Source organism: Polyodon spathula, chromosome 4 (genome assembly GCF_017654505.1).
Source record: "Polyodon spathula isolate WHYD16114869_AA chromosome 4, ASM1765450v1, whole genome shotgun sequence".
Classification (NCBI taxonomy): domain Eukaryota; kingdom Metazoa; phylum Chordata; class Actinopteri; order Acipenseriformes; family Polyodontidae; genus Polyodon; species Polyodon spathula.
This window is the reverse complement of record NC_054537.1, coordinates 94,983,617-95,003,749: the sequence shown is the minus strand read 5'-3', so window position 1 is coordinate 95,003,749 and position 20,133 is coordinate 94,983,617. Positions and strand designations below refer to the sequence as shown.

Here is a 20,133-nt window from a genome sequence, read left to right as displayed (position 1 = left end):
TAGTAGAATACATTATTTCCATTGCTAAATACACAGCTGTCGGTAACCCCACTTTGAATTGTCCCATCAACTAACAATGTTACAAAAATAACTCTGCTAAAAGAAAACTTGGAATACTTTGAATATCTGTTCACATTTTATAAACGTGTCATTAAAAAAAAAAACCTTACCCACTTATTCTTTATATACAGATGGAAACATACATATTCCTTTTTTTGCTGTTTTCAAAGTAACTTGCCTCACAGATTGTTAACATTTATCCAAAACGAAATGTAAAATTCCTTTCCCATTACCATACGGTAACTCATACTACATATTGCAGTGTACAGTCAGCGCTCAGTTATCAGATACATGTCAATCGTGTTTTAATATATGTGTGTGTGTGTGTGTGTGATAAACTAATGCTCTTACCCGACACACATGATTTCCGACTCCTTCACCACTTTTCTGATACAAGCCCATCTCTTCAATCTTACAATTTATTTGATTATTCGCCCCAGTCTGTGTTTATTTTTCTCGATTGTGCAAATCAGCCAGTCTTTATTGTGCAGTTAGTTTCACCTGACGAAAACGCAACAACAACAAAGCGAACAAGACCAGCTACTGTAATGTAAAACAATAAATCATGAATGTATCATGAAATCGTGATGTATTTTTTTCTAGTTGCTTCTGTGCACTTTCATTTGCCAGTGAATTGTGCCATTCAGGCCTTATCGAGAAGTATATTCTGCAATTTTGAATACTGACTTTAGATACTGTTTTAATCCTGGAAACTGTGTTGTTGTTTTTTTTTAAATATGTTGCTAAATTGCATTATCTTTTAAGTTTTACGCAGTTCTGTGCATGGGTAACATTTTAATTTAATTTTGCTGTTTGGTTGTTCAAGAGGAATTTGACTTACTGCTACAATACGTACCAGATTTAAAAGCATGTACTGTATTACATTCCACGTGTCCACGGTCGTCTCTTTTGGCAAGGGATGTTTTCAGACTCCTATCGTTCTGAATTAAAATACCTCTGTTGAAAATATAGTACTGTTCCAACAAAACCAATACAGTACATCTAAATGGAAGCCTACTTATTTTAAAACACAGTCCTTTCAGCTATGTATTTGACATTGTATTTTTTGTGTTCCCTGAACAACAAACAAGGGTTAGAACAGAACAAAATGAAACAATCAGATCTGCATCACATGCGTTTAACCCTCATTGAAGTCAGCATTTTATAGGGTCAGATATATGAGTGCTGGCTGTAGCTCTCAAATGTCAATCATTCCTCCTATTGCTGCGCTTGGGTTTTTACACAGCTGATTTCACCCTTTTTTTGCACCATTTTCATCTGTTAATCTTTTTATGACAAGGCTGACAAGCAGCAGCATGGACTCAACTTACCAAGACACTCCAGACAATTGCTTGAGTGTTTAGAGCTAGTGTGTTATTATTAGACAGTCCAGACAATTGATTGATCGTTTAGGGCTTGTGTGTTATTATTATGAAAAGTGTATGTAGAGCTAGGTTATTTTATATAATCCAGCGCTGTTCCTCTGCCTGCACATATATGCGGTGTGATAAGATTCTCCCCCCTCAAAGCTCTTTGAATCCTTCTCTCTGCCCCCCTCCCTTCAAGCCAGGGATGTCAAACTCCAGTCCTCGAGGGCCGCAGGGGGTTTTCATTCCAACTGAAGCTCTCAATTAACATCACTGATCCAATTATTTGTTGAATCTGTCATACTTTTCAGGGTCTTTTACAGTTGGTGGTTTTAAAAGTGCACTTTATTCAAGGTACACGACCTATTAAACATTTTGAGGCCTGAAGAGAAGTGTTAAATGTGTTCAGTTAATCAAATAATTAGACCAATTAAGTAACTGAGAGCTCAGGTGGAACGAAAGCCAGAAGACACTGCGGCCCTGCAGGAGCCGAGTTTGACAGCCCTGCCTCAAGCAGTTCTGTAAACTCTGCCTCTCCAGAGGGGCACAGTTAAGAATCTCTTTTATATAACGTAGCTATCAAACGAATGTTCGAATGAGTATCACAGTGGGAGGCTCACATGTAGCAATTTCCTAGTATCATGCAGCACTTATGCTCATACTTATCTCAGTAGCTCTAAATAACAACCAAACATTACCATGCACAGTACATCTCCTAGACAATGCTGTATTTGAATGCAGGCACATTGCTGCCATTTCAAACCCACCCTCTGAAGCCACTGGAGTCCCACAGAGACCCTTTTAAAGGATGCCAAGTCTTTTGATAATTCTGTTTATATACTCTGTGTTTCTGAGGTTTTTTTCTCTTTCTTTTTTTAATATCATGTCTGCTTGGCTGATGTTCAAGCAGGGACCCCCTGCGTCTGCTGGTTTTCATTCCAACTGAGTTCTCAACTGTTATGGCTTCCAATAGACTTTTGCAATATCATTTTGTAATGCAAAGCCTTTAGCCACAGCTGTAGATTCTGATGTTAGTTTGTCAATGTAATTCTTTTCGCTACCATATAGGCAATGGGCATGCACACCCACATGCGGACAGGTCTTAGGCCAAGTATTTGTATCGTTGAAAGCACGCATCCCTCAAATTCTTTCCATTCTCTCACTCACTTAGTGAACAGCAGGACCAGGGTCAGTGGCGGTACAGGCTTCCCTTCCACAATGCTCTGCTGCCCGTGTCATCCCTGCAGGCTCCTCCCTCTGTACATCATCCTACTGCCAGTAATAAGATGAATTGTTTTTTGTTTCTTAGCTGTATGCATGTTTTGTCACAATGGTTAATTATGAGTTCTAATATTGTTAGTTTTACTTTTTCTGTCTAGGTATGTCTAGTATGCTTGAGTCAGCCAGGCTGGGACAGTTGAAGAAGTGTCACTTACTGTACTGTAGTTTAATACAAAACAGTTTGCGTGTATAAGAAACTGCCGATATCATATTCCTATACCATACTTTCTAAGATAATGGTCAAATATATTTACAGTGTGTTTAACCTAAGATTTCTTTGAAACATTCTTGACAATAGGAATATTTTTTTAAACTATAAAGCCAGGTTTGTACAGGCACAGCCTCCTGCGGTGCAGGGTGAGTGATACAGTCACTGGAGCACAGGTTTGTACAGGCACAGCCTCCTGCGGTGCAGGGTGAGTGATACAGTCACTGGAGCACAGGTTTGTACAGGCACAGCCTCCTGCGGTGCAGGGTGAGTGATACAGTCACTGGAGCACAGGTTTGTACAGGCACAGCCTCCTGCGGTGCAGGGTGAGTGATACAGTCACTGGAGCACAGGTTTGTACAGGCACAGCCTCCTGCGGTGCAGGGTGAGTGATACAGTCACTGGAGCACAGGTTTGGCTCTGTCCTCTCCTGTATGGGAGGTGGACCCTACTGGCCAGCTAACCCTACTGTTGGACACCTGAAGGTGTGACCTCTGCTGTACAGCTCCTGGGTGGAAGCCTCTGACACGCTGTTCTCCTGAGCTGTGTGGGCATTTCTGTGGTGAGGCTTAAGCTGAAACTTCTGTCTGCTGAGAATGAGTGAGTGGTGGACGTTCTGTATGAACTGAATTATAAAAACGACTACTGCAAGCATTACTGTCATTGCTCACAGACAAGCACCATGTTGAGTTGTTGCATTTGCAAAGGCATTAGTAATTGCAGAGAAGACCAGATTTAATGCACAGTGCACAGATGCATCACAAAGGATCAAACGGATAGCCAGATGAAGGGCCCTCACAGCCACAGAACAGGTTCCCTTCAGGTCCAGGCTGCTGTAACTGCTCGAATGTATTGGAACTGAATTCAAGCTCAGTTAACATGGGCAGTACAGAGGCGGAGCTTAGAGATATTTACAGCGTGGTACCATTAGTAGAGGCATAATGAAGTATACAGAGCAGAGTGCAAGCCGAATTAAGTCACGCTGCGCACCAGCATGGCAAGTAAAGAGATAGAGCTACATTTTAAAAAGAGTATGGTAAAGTAACAGCAAAGTTACATTGTCTGGCAACCACAGCAAGTGAAAGCAACTGTGAGCAGATAAAGATGTCTCTTATCAGCCAAAGGAAATACCTAATTTAAAAAAAAAAAGTTTGTATTAGCAAAAGAAATATTATGAAGGTCTTCAATTGTTATTACTGAAAGAGAGAAAGAGAGGGGGGGGGCAGAGGGAAAGAGGGAGAGACAGGGAGTGATTGGGAGATTTTGTATAGTAATGCTAATCTGGATAACATAGGGAAGGTTAGTGGAAGGAGTTTAACATCTCCTAACCTTCAAGGATATTAGATGTGGTTCAAAGTAATCCTCACAGTGAAAACATTCTGCATTGTCGTTGTATGAATACCGATTATACAAACGCCATTGTGTAACTCTAGAGAGCAGAGCTACTTGGCCAGATGTCATCGATTTTAGTTTTGTAAAACAGTGCCATCTAGTGTTACTAGAATGGTACTGGATTTCTCCTGCCTATTTATATAGGCAGGAGCATTAGAGATGCTTTTACAATGATGGCCAGTAGTTCCCAGTTAGTCTGACTACTCCCCTTATTCCCGGGAACAATAGCCTTCTGTATTATAGAAGCCTATAAAATTGAAACTCGTTTATAATCTATGAATAACTGATTCAATGAGCTACATTTCGTTGACCCTGAAACATCATAAATATTCCAATGTGGCTGTCTGAATATGACTGGACTGCAGATCTTCTCAATTAAAGGCAGAGGAAAAAAACAACAAATGGGCGCTGCCAATAGTTACTATTGTTAACTACACACCACGCTGTGCCACTGCAGTAGATCACAACTACTGTACTTGCACACTTCTTGTCAGGACTACTGTTTCATTTCTATCATTGAAAGGGGTATTCTGAAGTGGGTATGGGGTCAAACCCAGTCTTAATCCTCAGGTACCCCACAGTTAATACCCAGAAGTTATGCAATTATATAAGAAAACATTCAACAGTACATCACAGCCCACAGGATAAAAAAAAACCAAAAAAAACAAACAAACACGTGTTCTAAATTCCTAGCACCCCACTGTGATCCAGAACTAGTCTAATTCCTTGTTTTCTAGTAGAAATAGAATACTATAAAGAATTCCCCTTTTGTAACCTGAATGTCTTGCATGTTGCTGATGGAGGCAGTAAGCGAGAAACTTGGTTCGTCATCATGTGTGACAGTAGGTCTCCCACCATTTTCTTCAGCAGGTAGTGGAATTAGAGTCTCTGCTGACCCCTGCTGGCAGCCCTCGTGTGGTTTCTCAGTGTGGTGCCGCTCAGTGGAAACACTACAGTAATACACTAATGCAGTACCTCCTAGCAACAGACAGCAATGCTACACTTTGCTCTCTTTCATTAACCAGTTAAAAGAAGTCACTGGATTGAGAACAAAAAAAAAAAAAAAGTATATGGTTGTTAAAACAAGGTCGCCGATTAAACGTAAACAGAACCAAATCGGATGTTTCTGAAAGAGTAAACACTGTATCCTGTAGCATGAAATACTGCACCCTGCACCATGAAATACTGCACCCTGCACCATGAAATACTGCACCCTGCACCATGAAATACTGCACCCTGTACCATGAAATACTGCACTCTGCACCATGAAATACTGCACCCTGCACCATGAAATACTGCACCTTGTACCATGAACTATTGCACCATGTACCATGAAATACTGCACTCTGCGCCATGAAATACTGCACCATGTACCATGAAATACTGCACCCTGCACCATGAAATACTGCACCCTGCACCATGAAATACTGCACCTTGTACCATGAACTATTGCACCATGTACCATGAAATACTGCACTCTGCGCCATGAAATATTGCACCCTGTACCATGAAATACTGCACCATGTACCATGAAATACTGCACTCTGCGCCATGAAATACTGCACCCTGTACCATGAAATACTGCACCATGTACCATGAAATACTGCACCCTGCACCATGAAATACTGCACCCTGTACCATGAAATACTGCACCCTGCACCATGAAATACTGCACCATGAAATACTGCACCCTGCACCATGAAATACTGCACCCTGCACCATGAAATACTGCACCCTGCACCATGAAATACTGCACCCTGTACCATGAAATACTGCACCCTGCACCATGAAATACTGCACCCTGTACCATGAAATACTGCACCATGAAATACTGCACCATGAAATACTGCACCCTGTACCATGAAATACTGCACCCTGTACCATGAAATACTGCACCCTGTACCATGAAATACTGCACCCTGTACCATGAAATACTGCACCCTGTACCATGAAATACTGCACCCTGCACCATGAAATACTGCACCCTGTACCATGAAATACTGCACCCTGCACCATGAAATACTGCACCCTGTACCATGAAATACTGCACCATGAAATACTGCACCCTGTACCATGAAATACTGCACCATGAAATACTGCACCCTGTACCATGAAATACTGCACCCTGTACCATGAAATACTGCACCCTGTACCATGAAATACTGCACCCTGTACCATGAAATACTGCACCATGAAATACTGCACCACCATGAAATACTGCACCCTGTACCATGAAATACTGCACCCTGTACCATGAAATACTGCACCATGAAATACTGCACCATGAAATACTGCACCCTGTACCATGAAATACTGCACCCTGCACCATGAAATACTGCACCCTGTACCATGAAATACTGCACCATGAAATACTGCACCATGAAATACTGCACCCTGTACCATGAAATACTGCACCCTGTACCATGAAATACTGCACCATGAAATACTGCACCCTGTACCATGAAATACTGCACCCTGTACCATGAAATACTGCACCCTGCACCATGAAATACTGCACCCTGTACCATGAAATACTGCACCCTGCACCATGAAATACTGCACCCTGCACCATGAAATACTGCACCCTGTACCATGAAATACTGCACCCTGTACCATGAAATACTGCACCTGCACCCTGTACCATGAAATACTGCACCATGAAATACTGCACCCTGTACCATGAAATACTGCACCATGAAATACTGCACCCTGTACCATGAAATACTGCACCATGAAATACTGCACCCTGTACCATGAAATACTGCACCATGAAATACTGCACCCTGTATCATGAAATACTGCATCCTGTACCATGAAATACTGCACCCTGTACCATGAAATACTGCATCCTGTACCATGAAATATGTTACAATGAAAACAGTTGTTTGGAAATTAAATTAAAGATAAATACTGCGTTGTTTAAAACCACACTTTCCTGTTTTCATTCTGTGATTTTCATTCTAAAATAGGCCCTGCTGCCCTCTAGTGATTCATAACGCAGTACTGCGTTGCTGGAGAGCTTTCACCCCCAATGGCTCAGGGTGCCTGCCTGCCTGCCTGCCATAGTTTATATTACCACGTTTCCATTGCGACTCCTACACGACCAGTACGGCTCTTTGCGGGTCCGGTAGGACCGTGGAAAAGGAGACTAAGACCCCAAGATCACTAACAGAGAGTATTTCCTCTGTAGCCATAATAGTCGCCTCTACTGTATTGTAAAATGGGAAATTATATTTTTACACAACAGTCATGTAATTAAATCTAATACATTGAAGATACAATACATTATATATACTGCACCCAACTTTATAATGAATGAGGTTGAATGTTAGTAATTTTTTTTTTTTAAAGGGTGCGCGTTCACGCTGTCAAGAAAAGTGTGACCCGGCGCGGGCACGTCGACGCACGTCAGAGTGAAGTGGGAAGGAGGAGCTGACAGACGCAATTCCAGAGCTGAGGGAACTGGGTAGCTGGTATGTGGTCTGTCATCGCTTCTCTGTTTTACAGTTCGTTAAAGAAATTGCATCGCGGTCGCTTGGTGTAATTACCAAATTCAGCTTTCACGAAACGTCAAAAACGAAGCAGCATACTTTCTTTATGGATCTGAGGTGAAGCCGACGATATCGACAGAATATGTAACGCAGTGGCAGTGTATCTGGACTAGCGTGAGTTACAGGCACACACAAACCCTTTATTGATTAATTAAGGGTATGATGAAAATGTCTAGCTGTATTTAGGATAATATGGTTGAATTAATAAATGTTGAGAATTATTTTAAAAGAAGCACATGATTTGATTATAGATATATCGTCTTTCGTAGCGCTTTACAGAGGTAGGCTGTGAACTGTGCATTATATACAGAGTCACTCTTATAGTAGGATGTTGATTTAACATCTCACCCGCAGGAAGGACCACAAGGGGGTTAAGTGACTTGCTCAGGGAAACATAGTGAGACAGTCAGTGGCAGAGGTGGGATTTGAACCGGGGGCCTTCACGTTACAAGCCTTGGACTTTAACTGTTGAACCACACTGCCTCTATATGTGTCTATCGCCAGTGATTTGAATATGAAAAATAAGTAAATTCAAATAAAACGTTTTTGCCCGTCTGATGTGAATGGGAAAGTCACGGTTTACACAGTAGGTAAGTACTGTAATAGTGTAGTAAATGTAAATGCGAGCAACAATATACATGCCATAGTAATATAAAACAAACCAGCAAACAGGAATGTTGGGAACATGCTGAAGTATTTCCTGTAGCACGGTACTACTGTACCTGTGTAATATACCTAAGAACAGGTGACTTGTAGTCATATGATCTCTTCTGCAAGTAGCCAGTCAAATGGTGGATGCATTTCTTCATTTATTTATTTTACAGCAAGACCAGATTTTCAACACAGATACTGCTGTATGATGATGTTGTTTGAGTCAGATAGGACTGCAGAGATACTGGGCTGTATACGGGATTCTAGCCTAAGCTAATGTACTGTGTATTGCTAATGCAGCAGTCAGTAAATCCCATAGCTTCTGGTTATTCACAATGAAAGGAAGTCAGAAAAGAGGAGTATATTGTTGTTCCAAGTAGTTTCTTCCTAATTACAGTTCCCAATTTACAAATACATTTTCTTTATTAGAAGTCAGGATTGTGTGAATGAAGTAAAAAATATTCCCCAACAACTACAACAATTCAGAGTTTTATAGCACCTGACATCACAAGGATCCCAAACCGTCACGCACACACACACGCACACACACACGCACACACACACCAAAGAACAATTACACCGTTACATTAAAAGCAGTCTAACGGAATCTGATGAAACAGAAATCAAAAAAGAGAACAAATGTGGTTTGAATAGTACACTTAGAAAAACTAAGATGAAAAGCTAGTTTGAAGAACAAATAAGTGTCTAAAACAAAAATGTAATAAAATTGGAATAAATAAATAATAAAAGGTGCCTTTAACCAAACAAAGTTGGACACAGCTCTCTGCTCATCCTTTCCATGTCCTCACACCCTAGACACACTTTCACTGCTGTAAAACAGAGGCAGACGGCTTATAAGCATTGTGACATTAGCTGTGCCGCCATCACCTAGTTCAGTCTGGCTTTGCCACACCTGAGGCATTCCCATAAACCCTGGGGGATTTCCACACACCGATTTAGAATTCACACAGCACATTCAGCAGAACATTGCATGTGTTCTACAGATTTTTACCCCATAAGAAATCACACAGTCAAAAAATTAAGGACAGTGAAAACCAAGTAAATGTATATATTCAGGGGTCCAGCATGTCGAGAACAGATTTAAAACTACACCAGTACAGACATGTCTTCCCATTTTAACTAGTTATTTGTTAATAATAATAATAATAATAATAATAATATAATAATAATAATAATAATAATAATAATAATAATAATACAGGAAAAATCATAGCAAAATTTTTAAATCGGTTTGCAAATCCTTACAACATGAAATGAAAGGTTTACTAAAATTTTATTTATTTATGTTATAAACAAAAAGAATGAACACAACACGAGTCATGGATGAGTAAATATAAATTATATATATATATATAATATATATATATATAGATATATATATATATATATATATATATATATATATATTTGTTAAAATGTACTCTACTCTAACAAAACAAACAATCTGCACCTGCCCTATTTTAGGCTTTCATGTCATTTACAGTAGCTTTTGTATTTTTTACAGTGAATTGTATCTTACGTGTCTGCATGTGTGTGTGTGCATTTGCATTGGTTGTTTGTGTGTGTGTCTGCATGTGTGTGTGTTTGAGTACCGGAAGTAAGAATGGCAGGAAAGGATTGCGTCTATGTCTACACTTCAATATCACAGTTCTCAAATGGGAAGTAAATGGCCTGGGCTGATCGCATCAGTAGACAATAGAGAAAGTTTTCTTCTGTTCCAAGTATCTTGGTCACATTTGGGGTAAACATGACACCTACATACAGTAGGACAATCTTGTAGCAAAGTAGAAAATGTTATTATTTAAATGCATGCTCCTTTTAAAAAGTTGTTTTAAAATATTTACATATATTTCATTAAACACCTCCAAGGTAAATGCAGCATGTCTTACTGGATGACTTTTTCTGTTTTATTGAATTCATTTTTTTAAATTCCAGATACACATTTGTCAACATCCAGGTTGGAGACGAAGAAAGATTTTTCACTACTGAAAAGAAGTGTGGAGTTCGAGAGGGGATTGTGTCAAGGTTGTATTTGGTGTCTCCAGCCATGAGACCCAGACTCCAGTGAAGGAGGCCCTGCTGATCTGTACTGATGGCAGATATTCTCCCCACCAGTATACTGGAAGCCTGTGTGGTAATTGGAGCTTCAAATGAAAAGCTGAAGGAAGTTCTCCAGGTAAATATGGATATTCAACAAGTCACGAAGAACCAGGGGCCCGTTTCACAAACGTGTGTGTGTGTGTGTTCGGTATAGCGAAACTGTATTATTATTATTCACATAATAACTGCAACACGGCATTGTCACCACTTTAAAGCAAGACAATCTGCACAGTAATGCTGTTATACTGAATAAATGGGTACTTTTGGTATATGATTGTATTTAATAAATAAACCATGTTTGTTTTTACAGCTTGACCTTGCCTCAGTTACTGTTATTTTTCACCCATATAACTTTGAGTTACACTCCATTAAATAAATAATGTTGTTTTGTAATTTAAACCTTTTGTTAACTGGTATATGTGAAGTGAAGTGTGAAGTACTGCACTACAGTGCAGTGTGAAGTACTGCAATGCAATTCCTCTGTTAATGATACATATGTTCGACAGACTTCATTTCATTAATCACCCTAAAAATGATTTACCCCCACCCCCAAAAAACACACCATTCATCATTGTATGCTTTCTTACAGACACAATTTACTGTACTGTTTTTGTTTTGGCCAAAATGACCCCACTGCTAATTTACAGTATAGGCTACTTTACTCTAGAATCAGAATAAAGGAATCCACTTGTTTTGCTGCCAGTGCATGTATATAGCTGTATCCTACTCTCCCTGAGGGATTTGTGTACATTTTTGACTAGAATAAACCTCCTGCAATACTGAAATTACAAAAGACTGAACACACATTCTTGTTAACAGTATGCTTTAACAGTATATGGTTTTGTGACTCTCTCCAGGTACATCAGCATGGAAGGAGTGGTGACTTCGCACTCCTAGACCCAGAGGTTTTGCAGGTTCACGTCCCTCCCTTTGTGACTAAAGAGGATCTGGTGTCAGGATCACAGGCTCACAGTAACTTCAACAGGACCCAGAGGCGACGCTCTTTCATCAAGAAGAGAGAAAAGCCCGCTGCAACTTTGGAGAGGAACAATGATCCTGTCACAGAAGACATCAGCGTCCCAAAAGACATTGACTTGATTGGATTACCTCAGCTTTGCTTTCCTGGTAAAGACACAATGATAAAATCAATTCAGTGTTTTTTAGTTTTTTTTAAATATACAGTACGCTAAAAGAACTCCACTGTTGAATGGGCATGCACGGGTTTGTTATGGGATCCTCTTAAGGACCAGAGAGGCTTGGTTGTCTAGCAACCAGGTAAAGGCACCACAGAAGGAAGCTGTATGATGTTGTTCAACCATGGCACTCCTGGTAATGATGTTAGCTCTGCTGTCTCTTGAGCAAGATTTAAGTCCGTGTTTCTTGCTTTTCTAAGATCTTAGTTGTTGTTGATTATAGGTCATGATCATTGCTTTTGTTGTTCTGTTTCATCAGTTTTCAAGTTGGTGCAAACAAACCATTTTTTAAGGGTGGCCTCGCCAGGTGTTCTGAGTGATGTCTACAGATGTTCCATGCATTATATCAATTGAACAGACTCTAACAACGAGAGAGAGCTAGAGAGAGGGTGCCGTGATTTTAGCTGTATGCTTGTACTGGTAATCTGCGGCTATCTTTTAGGAAATACGGTAAAGCATCTCCTGAAAGTATTACCAAGTAGATTATCGAGATCTGATCATACTAGGATAGAGTAGCTTGGAATATCTTTTATGAAATCTTAAGTTTCTTTTCAGTTGAAATGCATTATGGTGACGTCCAGTATAGGAACGGTTTTCCTCCAGAACAATAGAATTGAACTGTCATCAGTATAGTCAATGCAGTCCTTTATTATTGAGGTCCCTTGAGACGAACCAGAATATCCGTACAGAGCTGTGACACTGCAGGTATGTTAAGTAAATACACACATTCAATTAGGTGTGCCTCTGTGTGTCTATTTTGAATGTGCTAATGATGGGCTTCCCCTTTCTGCTGTCAACAGGTGGCCTGCAGGTAGCGAATGAATCCAAAGCAGACCATTTCCATTTCCTGGTTTTCACAGATGTCTTTGGGAACAGGACATACGGCGTTGTGGTCCAGCACTACCAGCCAGTGCAGGTGCTGCTGCTTTTTTCCATTACTTGCGTAACCTGAACATTGCTGTACGCTGTGAACATTAGCCATTAAACCTTAAGATTAAGTTTAGTTTTCCATGCAATAACAAAGCAATTTTTTTTGTGTTTAATCATTAACCATGTGTTACCAGAATGACTCCATAATATAAACTTGTACTGTAACTTTACAAGAAACACTTAACCTGTGGTCTCTTGTTGTCTAAAGTAATGGGTAGCGATATCAGAGAAACTTAGCTGATGTAGCAAATACTTCATAATGTGCCCAGTTTAAAATAGTTTCCTATAGTAGTCTACATTTATATAAAATTGCTTTAACTCTATGTTGCGCACTTCATAACCAAAACAAACCTGATTAAATTGGTCAAATCTCAAATGACATACAGTATCTCAAATGACAAACATACAGTAAGATGATTACTGTAGCATGAAAAGTATTAGATTATGGCTTACTTTAAAAACAAAAAACTGTCAAATGCAGCAACAAGTTAATTGTAGTGCTCAAAGTGCAAAGAACTGCATTGTCTGTAACTTCATATATTAATACAATATAACCCACAAGGTTTGCTCCATAAACACTATACAGTCTTGTCTAAAGAGGAGTGTTTATGACAACCCAGTCTCACGAGAGAAATGTTAACAGATTAACGATTCTGCATTTTTGCTTTCTGGGGGAAAAAATGTTACATGGGTGACATTTTCACATTCAACCACAGTGCTTTGTGGCAGCTTTTGTCGAAATTCTCTTTTTATATTTATTTTCTGTGAACATTAGTTTATGGATAATCTTGTTTGGTTTTAAACCAATTACATTGTTATAAAACAATTACTGTTATTTTGGGTCCATTCTTTTTAATTCCGTACATGGTCTTGTTGTACTAGTGCTAAAATATACACCGCCTTTTTTCTTTATATATTTACCTGAAGCCTGCTTGCTCTGCGGCGCTCAGCCAATAGGCAGGGACGGGACGTTGAAAGGAATTGTGGGATATTAGGGATCGAGTCATAGAAACAAGATATATTTCAAGGTTTTACTGACTGCCTCTGTTGAACCGAATACTGTTTTCATTTTCATCGGCAGACTTCAAGTGCAACTTCAAGTACAGTGCTGACATGTCATTTCCTAAAATTATTATACAAAGCTAGGTTTCGAGTAAAAATATAAAGAAAAAAGGCAGTGTATATTTTAGCACTAGTACAAGACCACGTACAGAATTAAAATGAATGGATTAAAGAATAGTAGTTGTTTTGTAACAGTGTAATTGGTTTAAAAGCAAACAAGATTATGTATATACTAATGTTCACAGAAAATAAACATAAAAAGAGAATTGCGACAAAAGCTGCCACGAGGCATTGTGGTTGAATGTGAAAATGTTAACCACATAATGTTTTTTTCCCAGAAAGCAGAAATGCAGAAACGTTAATCTGTTAACGTTTCTCTCGTGAGACTGGGTTGTTTATGCCCACCAAAGCTGATAGTGGTTAAAAATGTTTGTGGCACCTGCATAAGAGGTGTGTTTCAGTAGCTGTGTGCCTATCAGAATACTCTACACCTTTTTACTTTTAGGAGTAAATAAACAAAATGCACTTGTTTCAGTTCCCCGAAGATGGAAATCATTACCAGAATAGACAGGTGCACTGGACTTCCGCCAAAGCTCCAAGACTCTACGCTGCTGTTGGCATTTGTGTCATATCTAAATATGCTTACTACAATGCCCTGAAGGACTGTCTGTCCTGGTAAGATATGCATTGTGTTATAGTGAGGACAGAGTACAAATATTACTTCAAGTTTCTTGCTTATTTTATCATGATCGTGAGTGTGTTTATACTTTTTAATATGTTTGATTCGGGAATCTCAAGTTTTTCTATGGACTTCAGAAAGACAGATGTGTGGTTTATCTTAAACATAATGGGCCTCTATTCATAAGGCACTTAATGAAAAGAGGAAAAGTCTATTTTTAATTAAATATAGTTTGATATTCATTAGATCAGTGTTTTTTTTAATCTGTTGTTCACGGAGCACTGGTGGTCTGCCGGCTCCCTTCAGGTGGTCTGTGGAAAGGCTACATAATTACAGAAAGGAAGCAGCAGCAGCATAGTTTATAGATCCCATTGCAAACCCAAAATTTGAGACCTTAAAAACTCAGCTACAGAAGCAGGAAGAAAATGCATACATGGGTAACATCTCCAAGTTAAAAAAAGTTTTTGTGTATTTTGCTCATGTGCATTCAACACAGCAGCTTGTAAAGTAAGGGATTACACATAACAGGGTATGCGCTGTGTGGTATTAACATACAGCTGTAGTTGAGTTGGAGTCACAAAGCTGTATGTTAGTGCAACACAACATACAAACCCTGCAGGGTTATCCTGCTTATAAAATGGATACAATAAAAACGTGTAAAAAAAAAAATACACAAATGCAGGTATGGCTTGAACAAAGACATGCCTCTGAATGGCTATAATTTGAGATACAACATTTGTTTGAAAGATGGAAAGAATTTCCTTTCAACAACAAGCATATCTGGCAGAAAGTAGAAGTATGCTGAATAAGTTAAAGTAGATTAAAGTAAAGTAGATTAAATACACAAATCAAAATACATTGTATCAGCGATGTAGAAACCCCCCACAAAACCACAAACCCAGCACTGTTGTGTAACATATTAAATGGAATGAGATGGAATTAATTGTATAGTTACACAGAAGCGCACACCGACAATAATAATTACAGCTATGCAAAGCGAACGCCATCACTCAAAGAAGGGTTAACATAACACTCCCAAAATATTCTTTCACACAATGATGACGTTTCAATACAGAACAAGTGGCTTCTTCCGCATAAGAAATCTTATAGTTTTGTATCAGTCTTTTACACCGTTGTAGGACGTTAAATGCAGCCTTCCAGTGAAAAAAAAAACAATGTTTCACAGTTAAACAGGCCTATTCAAACTTGTAAAAATGGATAAGCTTTATACACCACACACTTATCAGCTTTAGTTTAATAATAATAATACCCCTACCTTAGTTTTGTAATTGGCCCTTGGCTCATTGACAAATATAGCATGTTGGATTGTAATATGATGATGGCTGAGTTTACATGGGAAAAAAACAAATGGATCCCTGTGAAGTATAGTGCTTGATCACATTCAGTAGGCAACTGCAGCAGCTTCAGGAATGAGGAACTAATGAACGTGACTTATTATTTTTTTGGTAGTTCCGAAAAACAAATGCCAACGTCTAGAGTTATTAAAACATGTACATTGCTGTGAAATAAATCAACAGACAACACAGAAGTTAATAATTTATTATTATTACTGTTTCACATAGCGTTTGTGTTTTAATCATAATTGCGGTTGTCTTCAACTGTGTTTACTACTCATGGCTGCTAGGCTGAAGCTCCTACGCACCCCTTACTCCTGCTGTCAGGCCGAGCAGTTTACACGTGGCGTCTCCTTGTCTTTTGCCATTTCAGAATGCAGATATCTTCCCCCTATCTGTGGGAACTCCTATTATTAGCTAAACCATGCCTACTTTTAATCCTGCGCGCCCAGAATCGCGTCTCTGTGCTCCCGATGTGTGCATTCTTTTCTCACTCGTTCTGAGTAAACCCTTCTTCACGTGTGTAAATACCCTTACAGGCGTGAAAGTCCTTTGAGAATATGCCCCTAACAGGCTGTCATTGCGCTTTATGTCAGCACTGTTTGCTGTTTTTAAGTCGATTACCATTTCGTTATGTTTCATCATATCAATAAAAACAGCAGCTGCCCAAGCATTTGTGTTTGCTTCGATTTCATTAGGTTGCTGACATCTTTGTGTGTCTTGCTTTTTTTTTTTTCCAACAGAGGTTTTGCTTCGTCTAATTCTACCCATTCTACTGTCATGCCTCTGAAAAGATCAAATGTGATTGAAAGGAATGTCACTCATTTAAAACAATTAGAAAGACCTCACAACAACGTGTGTTATTATTGTGAGTTTAATAAGTATTGATAATTGTATTAATTGAACTGTGATTTGTCAAAAATAAATTCCGCCATGTATTGTAGTATTTTGCGTGGTAACAGCCAATCAGCGAGCAGCATCTAAACATCAGTTTTATAAATAAAGATTATAGCTGGTGATTCGTAGCTATGACTCTGCTGGTACCCCATGGATGTATTGTAACTTTACAGATTATTTCACCTAAATCAGTTTCCTAAGTCCATTTTTTTCCCCTCATTAAATTTTTGTTAGTGAAAAGTAAACTAGAACCGTTCTTTAAAAGTCCAATTTTAAAATAACTTTGCTCACAGAAACAGGCCCACCCATTGCATTAAAACAAGTCTGTGGTTATTCTCAGTATTACAGTAATTTTTGATATGCTTATTTTTCAGTCAGCTATACTGTTTATTGTGTGGTCCACAGAGATCAAAAAAATTATTTAGGTGGTCCACGAACAAAGTTTGAGAACCACTGCATTAGATTGTTCCAGATTGTTGTGCCACCTGTCCAAACACTCATTATAAATCCTAAGGTAAAACTGTCAGAAGTAGAAGGATGTTTCAGCTGATGCTTTTACCGGTGTATGGTGTATAGAAGGAATGCTGACATTGGTTGGGAGGTGGTTAACATTTATACATTAAGCATCCTTATCTTGCCACTGTTGTGTGTGTTACTTTACAGTATACCCATGTTACAATCCCATTATTGCTGTGTGTTGCCTTGTTAATGTTAAAATCTGGCTCCAGAACAGTTTTTAGTAATGTATTTTTAAATGTATGTTCTGCTTCACACCTCTGAGCAATCTTTTCATTTTGCATATCTTTCTCAGTCATTCACTTGTGTGTTTTTGGCAGTTTGCTCCTTCAGCTCAAGTCCTGCAGAGGCACTGACTTTGAAGACAGAGTGAAAGAATTTGCTGCAAAATTGGCTTTGGTACCAAGCCCACCTCCTGGGCAGCTACATTTGGTAAGAACATGTAACTGCATACATGTGGAATGAAGATTAGTGTTTGTAAATGCAAGCAAGCAAAAGGAACTGTTCAACAGCCAAGTAAGAAACGTTGAATATTGGAGTTGATCATGCTATTTTTTTGTATTATTCCTGTGGTTGGGCGATTACTGGTACAGCACTGTAATCTCTTAGATCACTGTCATCTTACTCTAATTTTAGGTGTTCAGCATGAAGCCGCTGCAGATAGTACTTCCGTCAAGAGAAGATCTTGATAGCCCGGTTGTTGATTTGGATCTGCATCTTCCGTTCTTATGTTTCAACCCCAAGCAGGTTCTGCAGGTTTGTCTGCCTGTTTCTTTCTCACTGAACATTAATGACATATTTAGCGCAATATCTGATCTATTTATTTGTAGTTGTCTCTAAAACTATAGTTTTGTTTTCAAACATTGAAACCATTTGACAGAATGACGTTGATTATCAATATTGATCACATTCACCATGAGTGGTACATATGTCACACATTTCTAAAAGTGCTTGTCCAGTTGTCAGGATGAATTATGCAGTGCCGTAAAGCCTGACACTCTATCATCGTTCGATTCCTTTCCTTGATTTTACTGGACTGATATACATGTGTTTTTTTTGTAATCTGTTAACAGATAATGACGTGCATTCTGACAGAGCAGAGGATTGTCTTGTTTTCCTCTGACTGGGCTTTGCTCACGCTGATTGCAGAGAGCCTCATATTGTTTATTCATCCACTTCAATGGCAACACACCTTCGTGCCGATTCTGTCCAGACTGATGCTGGATTTTGTAATGGCTCCTACATCGTTTCTCATGGGGTGCCATGTTAATCATTTTGATGAAGTTGCTGCGGTAAAGTTTATTTATTTATTTATTTTAATGCTGAATTTCCAATATTTGTATATTGCAGATTATTGTTTGAAAAATGTACAGCTAATGGAAGTGTATTGTAAATGGAAGATGGGTTGCTTTTGGTATAATGGTACATTTGTCATGTGTATTTGCATTATAATTCCAGCTAGATTGTGATTCCTTTGCTTTGCATTATTTTGATTTTTGTGTCTGTATCTTTCGAATGGTATTTTAGGAGATGGATGACCTGATTTTGATAAATATTGATAATGGATCAATATCATCCTCCTCTTCCCGGGAGCTGCATATTCCCGATGTCCCTTTGGGTGCTGCCAAATGTTTCATGAGCAGGTAGGAAATTGTTCTGAAAGCTTTTAAAATCTAATTCCAAGCACTTTATTAGGTAGGGTTTTACCCCGAATTAAATTGATACCTGTTAAGCCATTTGTGTATCTCTATCACAATTAAGAAATGCGTTAATAGTAAAATAGTTTTTTCTTGTTAATTAAATCAATGTGCTTTTAAATCGTAAATCTTACTTTTTCATTTAAAAGCAGAAGCGCCTCCTCTTTAGAAATGTAAATACAGTTACGTATAACGATTGCAATAAAGTGTGTCCAGCCTAAAATACTTTATTTTTCATTATAGCTTTTTTAAAGCTTTATTAAAGATTTGTATTTTATATATATATATAGTATAGTATAATGTTATAATGTTGTGTGATTTGTTGGAAAGCTGCCTACAACTAATGCTTATTATCCCCTAACAAACACAGGCTTAAAGGTGTCAAAATGCACTACGACTTGAAGCTCTCTCACCTGGGCTCCAGTACAGAGCTGAATGATTTACGAATGCAAAGGAGACAGTGGCAGCAAAGGCTGAACTGGCAAATACAGCAGGTTACCTTGGAGTTAATTGTCAATATCTTCAGGTAGGTTCTGTAATAGACATTTTCCCGTTGTAATCAAAACAATGTTTTATTTCTATTTAAAAACAATTTAAACAGTTTGTGTGAATTCTATGGAGTTTGAGAAGTTGCCTGCCAAAACATTGTACACATCATATAGTATGCTTTGTAAAATAAGTACATAGATAGGAAAGTCAACATTGTACAATTATGCTCCAAGTGACTGAAGGGGGTATTAAACAGTTTGTGCAGTGCTTGCATTTTTAAATACCAGTAATCTAAAATATTTTGTTACTGCTCACCTCCTCTACTTTCCCTAATCCCTTCACAGTCATTTCTCAGACAGTGAGGTGTTTAATTATAAAATTTGTACTTCTGTGAGAATTGTTACAGCAGTTTGATACAGTCCTCTCATGCATGCACTTTGCCGTGCGATATTTGTTTTTAGTTCCTGTTTTATTGAGCTGTCAATGTGATAATGATGTTATTAATTAACCACTTCACAATTTGCATTCACAGGTGCAGACCTACTTTAAAATACTTTAAGCAACCTCTATATATATATATATATATATATATATATATATATATATATATATATATATATATATATATATATATATATATATATATATATATATCTCTATAAAGACAAACATATTTTCTTTATT

General features: G+C 38.4%; 1 protein-coding gene across 3 annotated transcripts in view; it reads left to right on the top strand.

Annotated features, from left to right (window-relative positions):
* Nucleotides 1-7,748: 7,748 nt before the first annotated feature.
* LOC121315173 (DENN domain-containing protein 3-like) overlaps nt 7,749-20,133 on the top strand; it is a 32,345-nt gene continuing 19,960 nt past the window's right edge. For 2 of the 3 annotated variants that reach the window (XM_041249180.1, XM_041249178.1), the window contains exons 1-10: nt 7,749-7,973; nt 10,467-10,707; nt 11,489-11,756; nt 12,625-12,740; nt 14,352-14,491; nt 17,584-17,695; nt 17,900-18,019; nt 18,337-18,555; nt 18,791-18,906; nt 19,331-19,486. In XM_041249180.1, the coding sequence (XP_041105114.1) occupies nt 10,624-10,707; nt 11,489-11,756; nt 12,625-12,740; nt 14,352-14,491; nt 17,584-17,695; nt 17,900-18,019; nt 18,337-18,555; nt 18,791-18,906; nt 19,331-19,486 (1,331 nt within the window). In that variant the 5' untranslated portion in view covers nt 7,749-7,973; nt 10,467-10,623. Of the gene's footprint in view, nt 7,974-8,213; nt 8,450-10,466; nt 10,708-11,488; nt 11,757-12,624; nt 12,741-14,351; nt 14,492-17,583; nt 17,696-17,899; nt 18,020-18,336; nt 18,556-18,790; nt 18,907-19,330; nt 19,487-20,133 lie in introns of all 3 variants that reach the window. The other variant, XM_041249179.1, reaches the window with a different exon arrangement.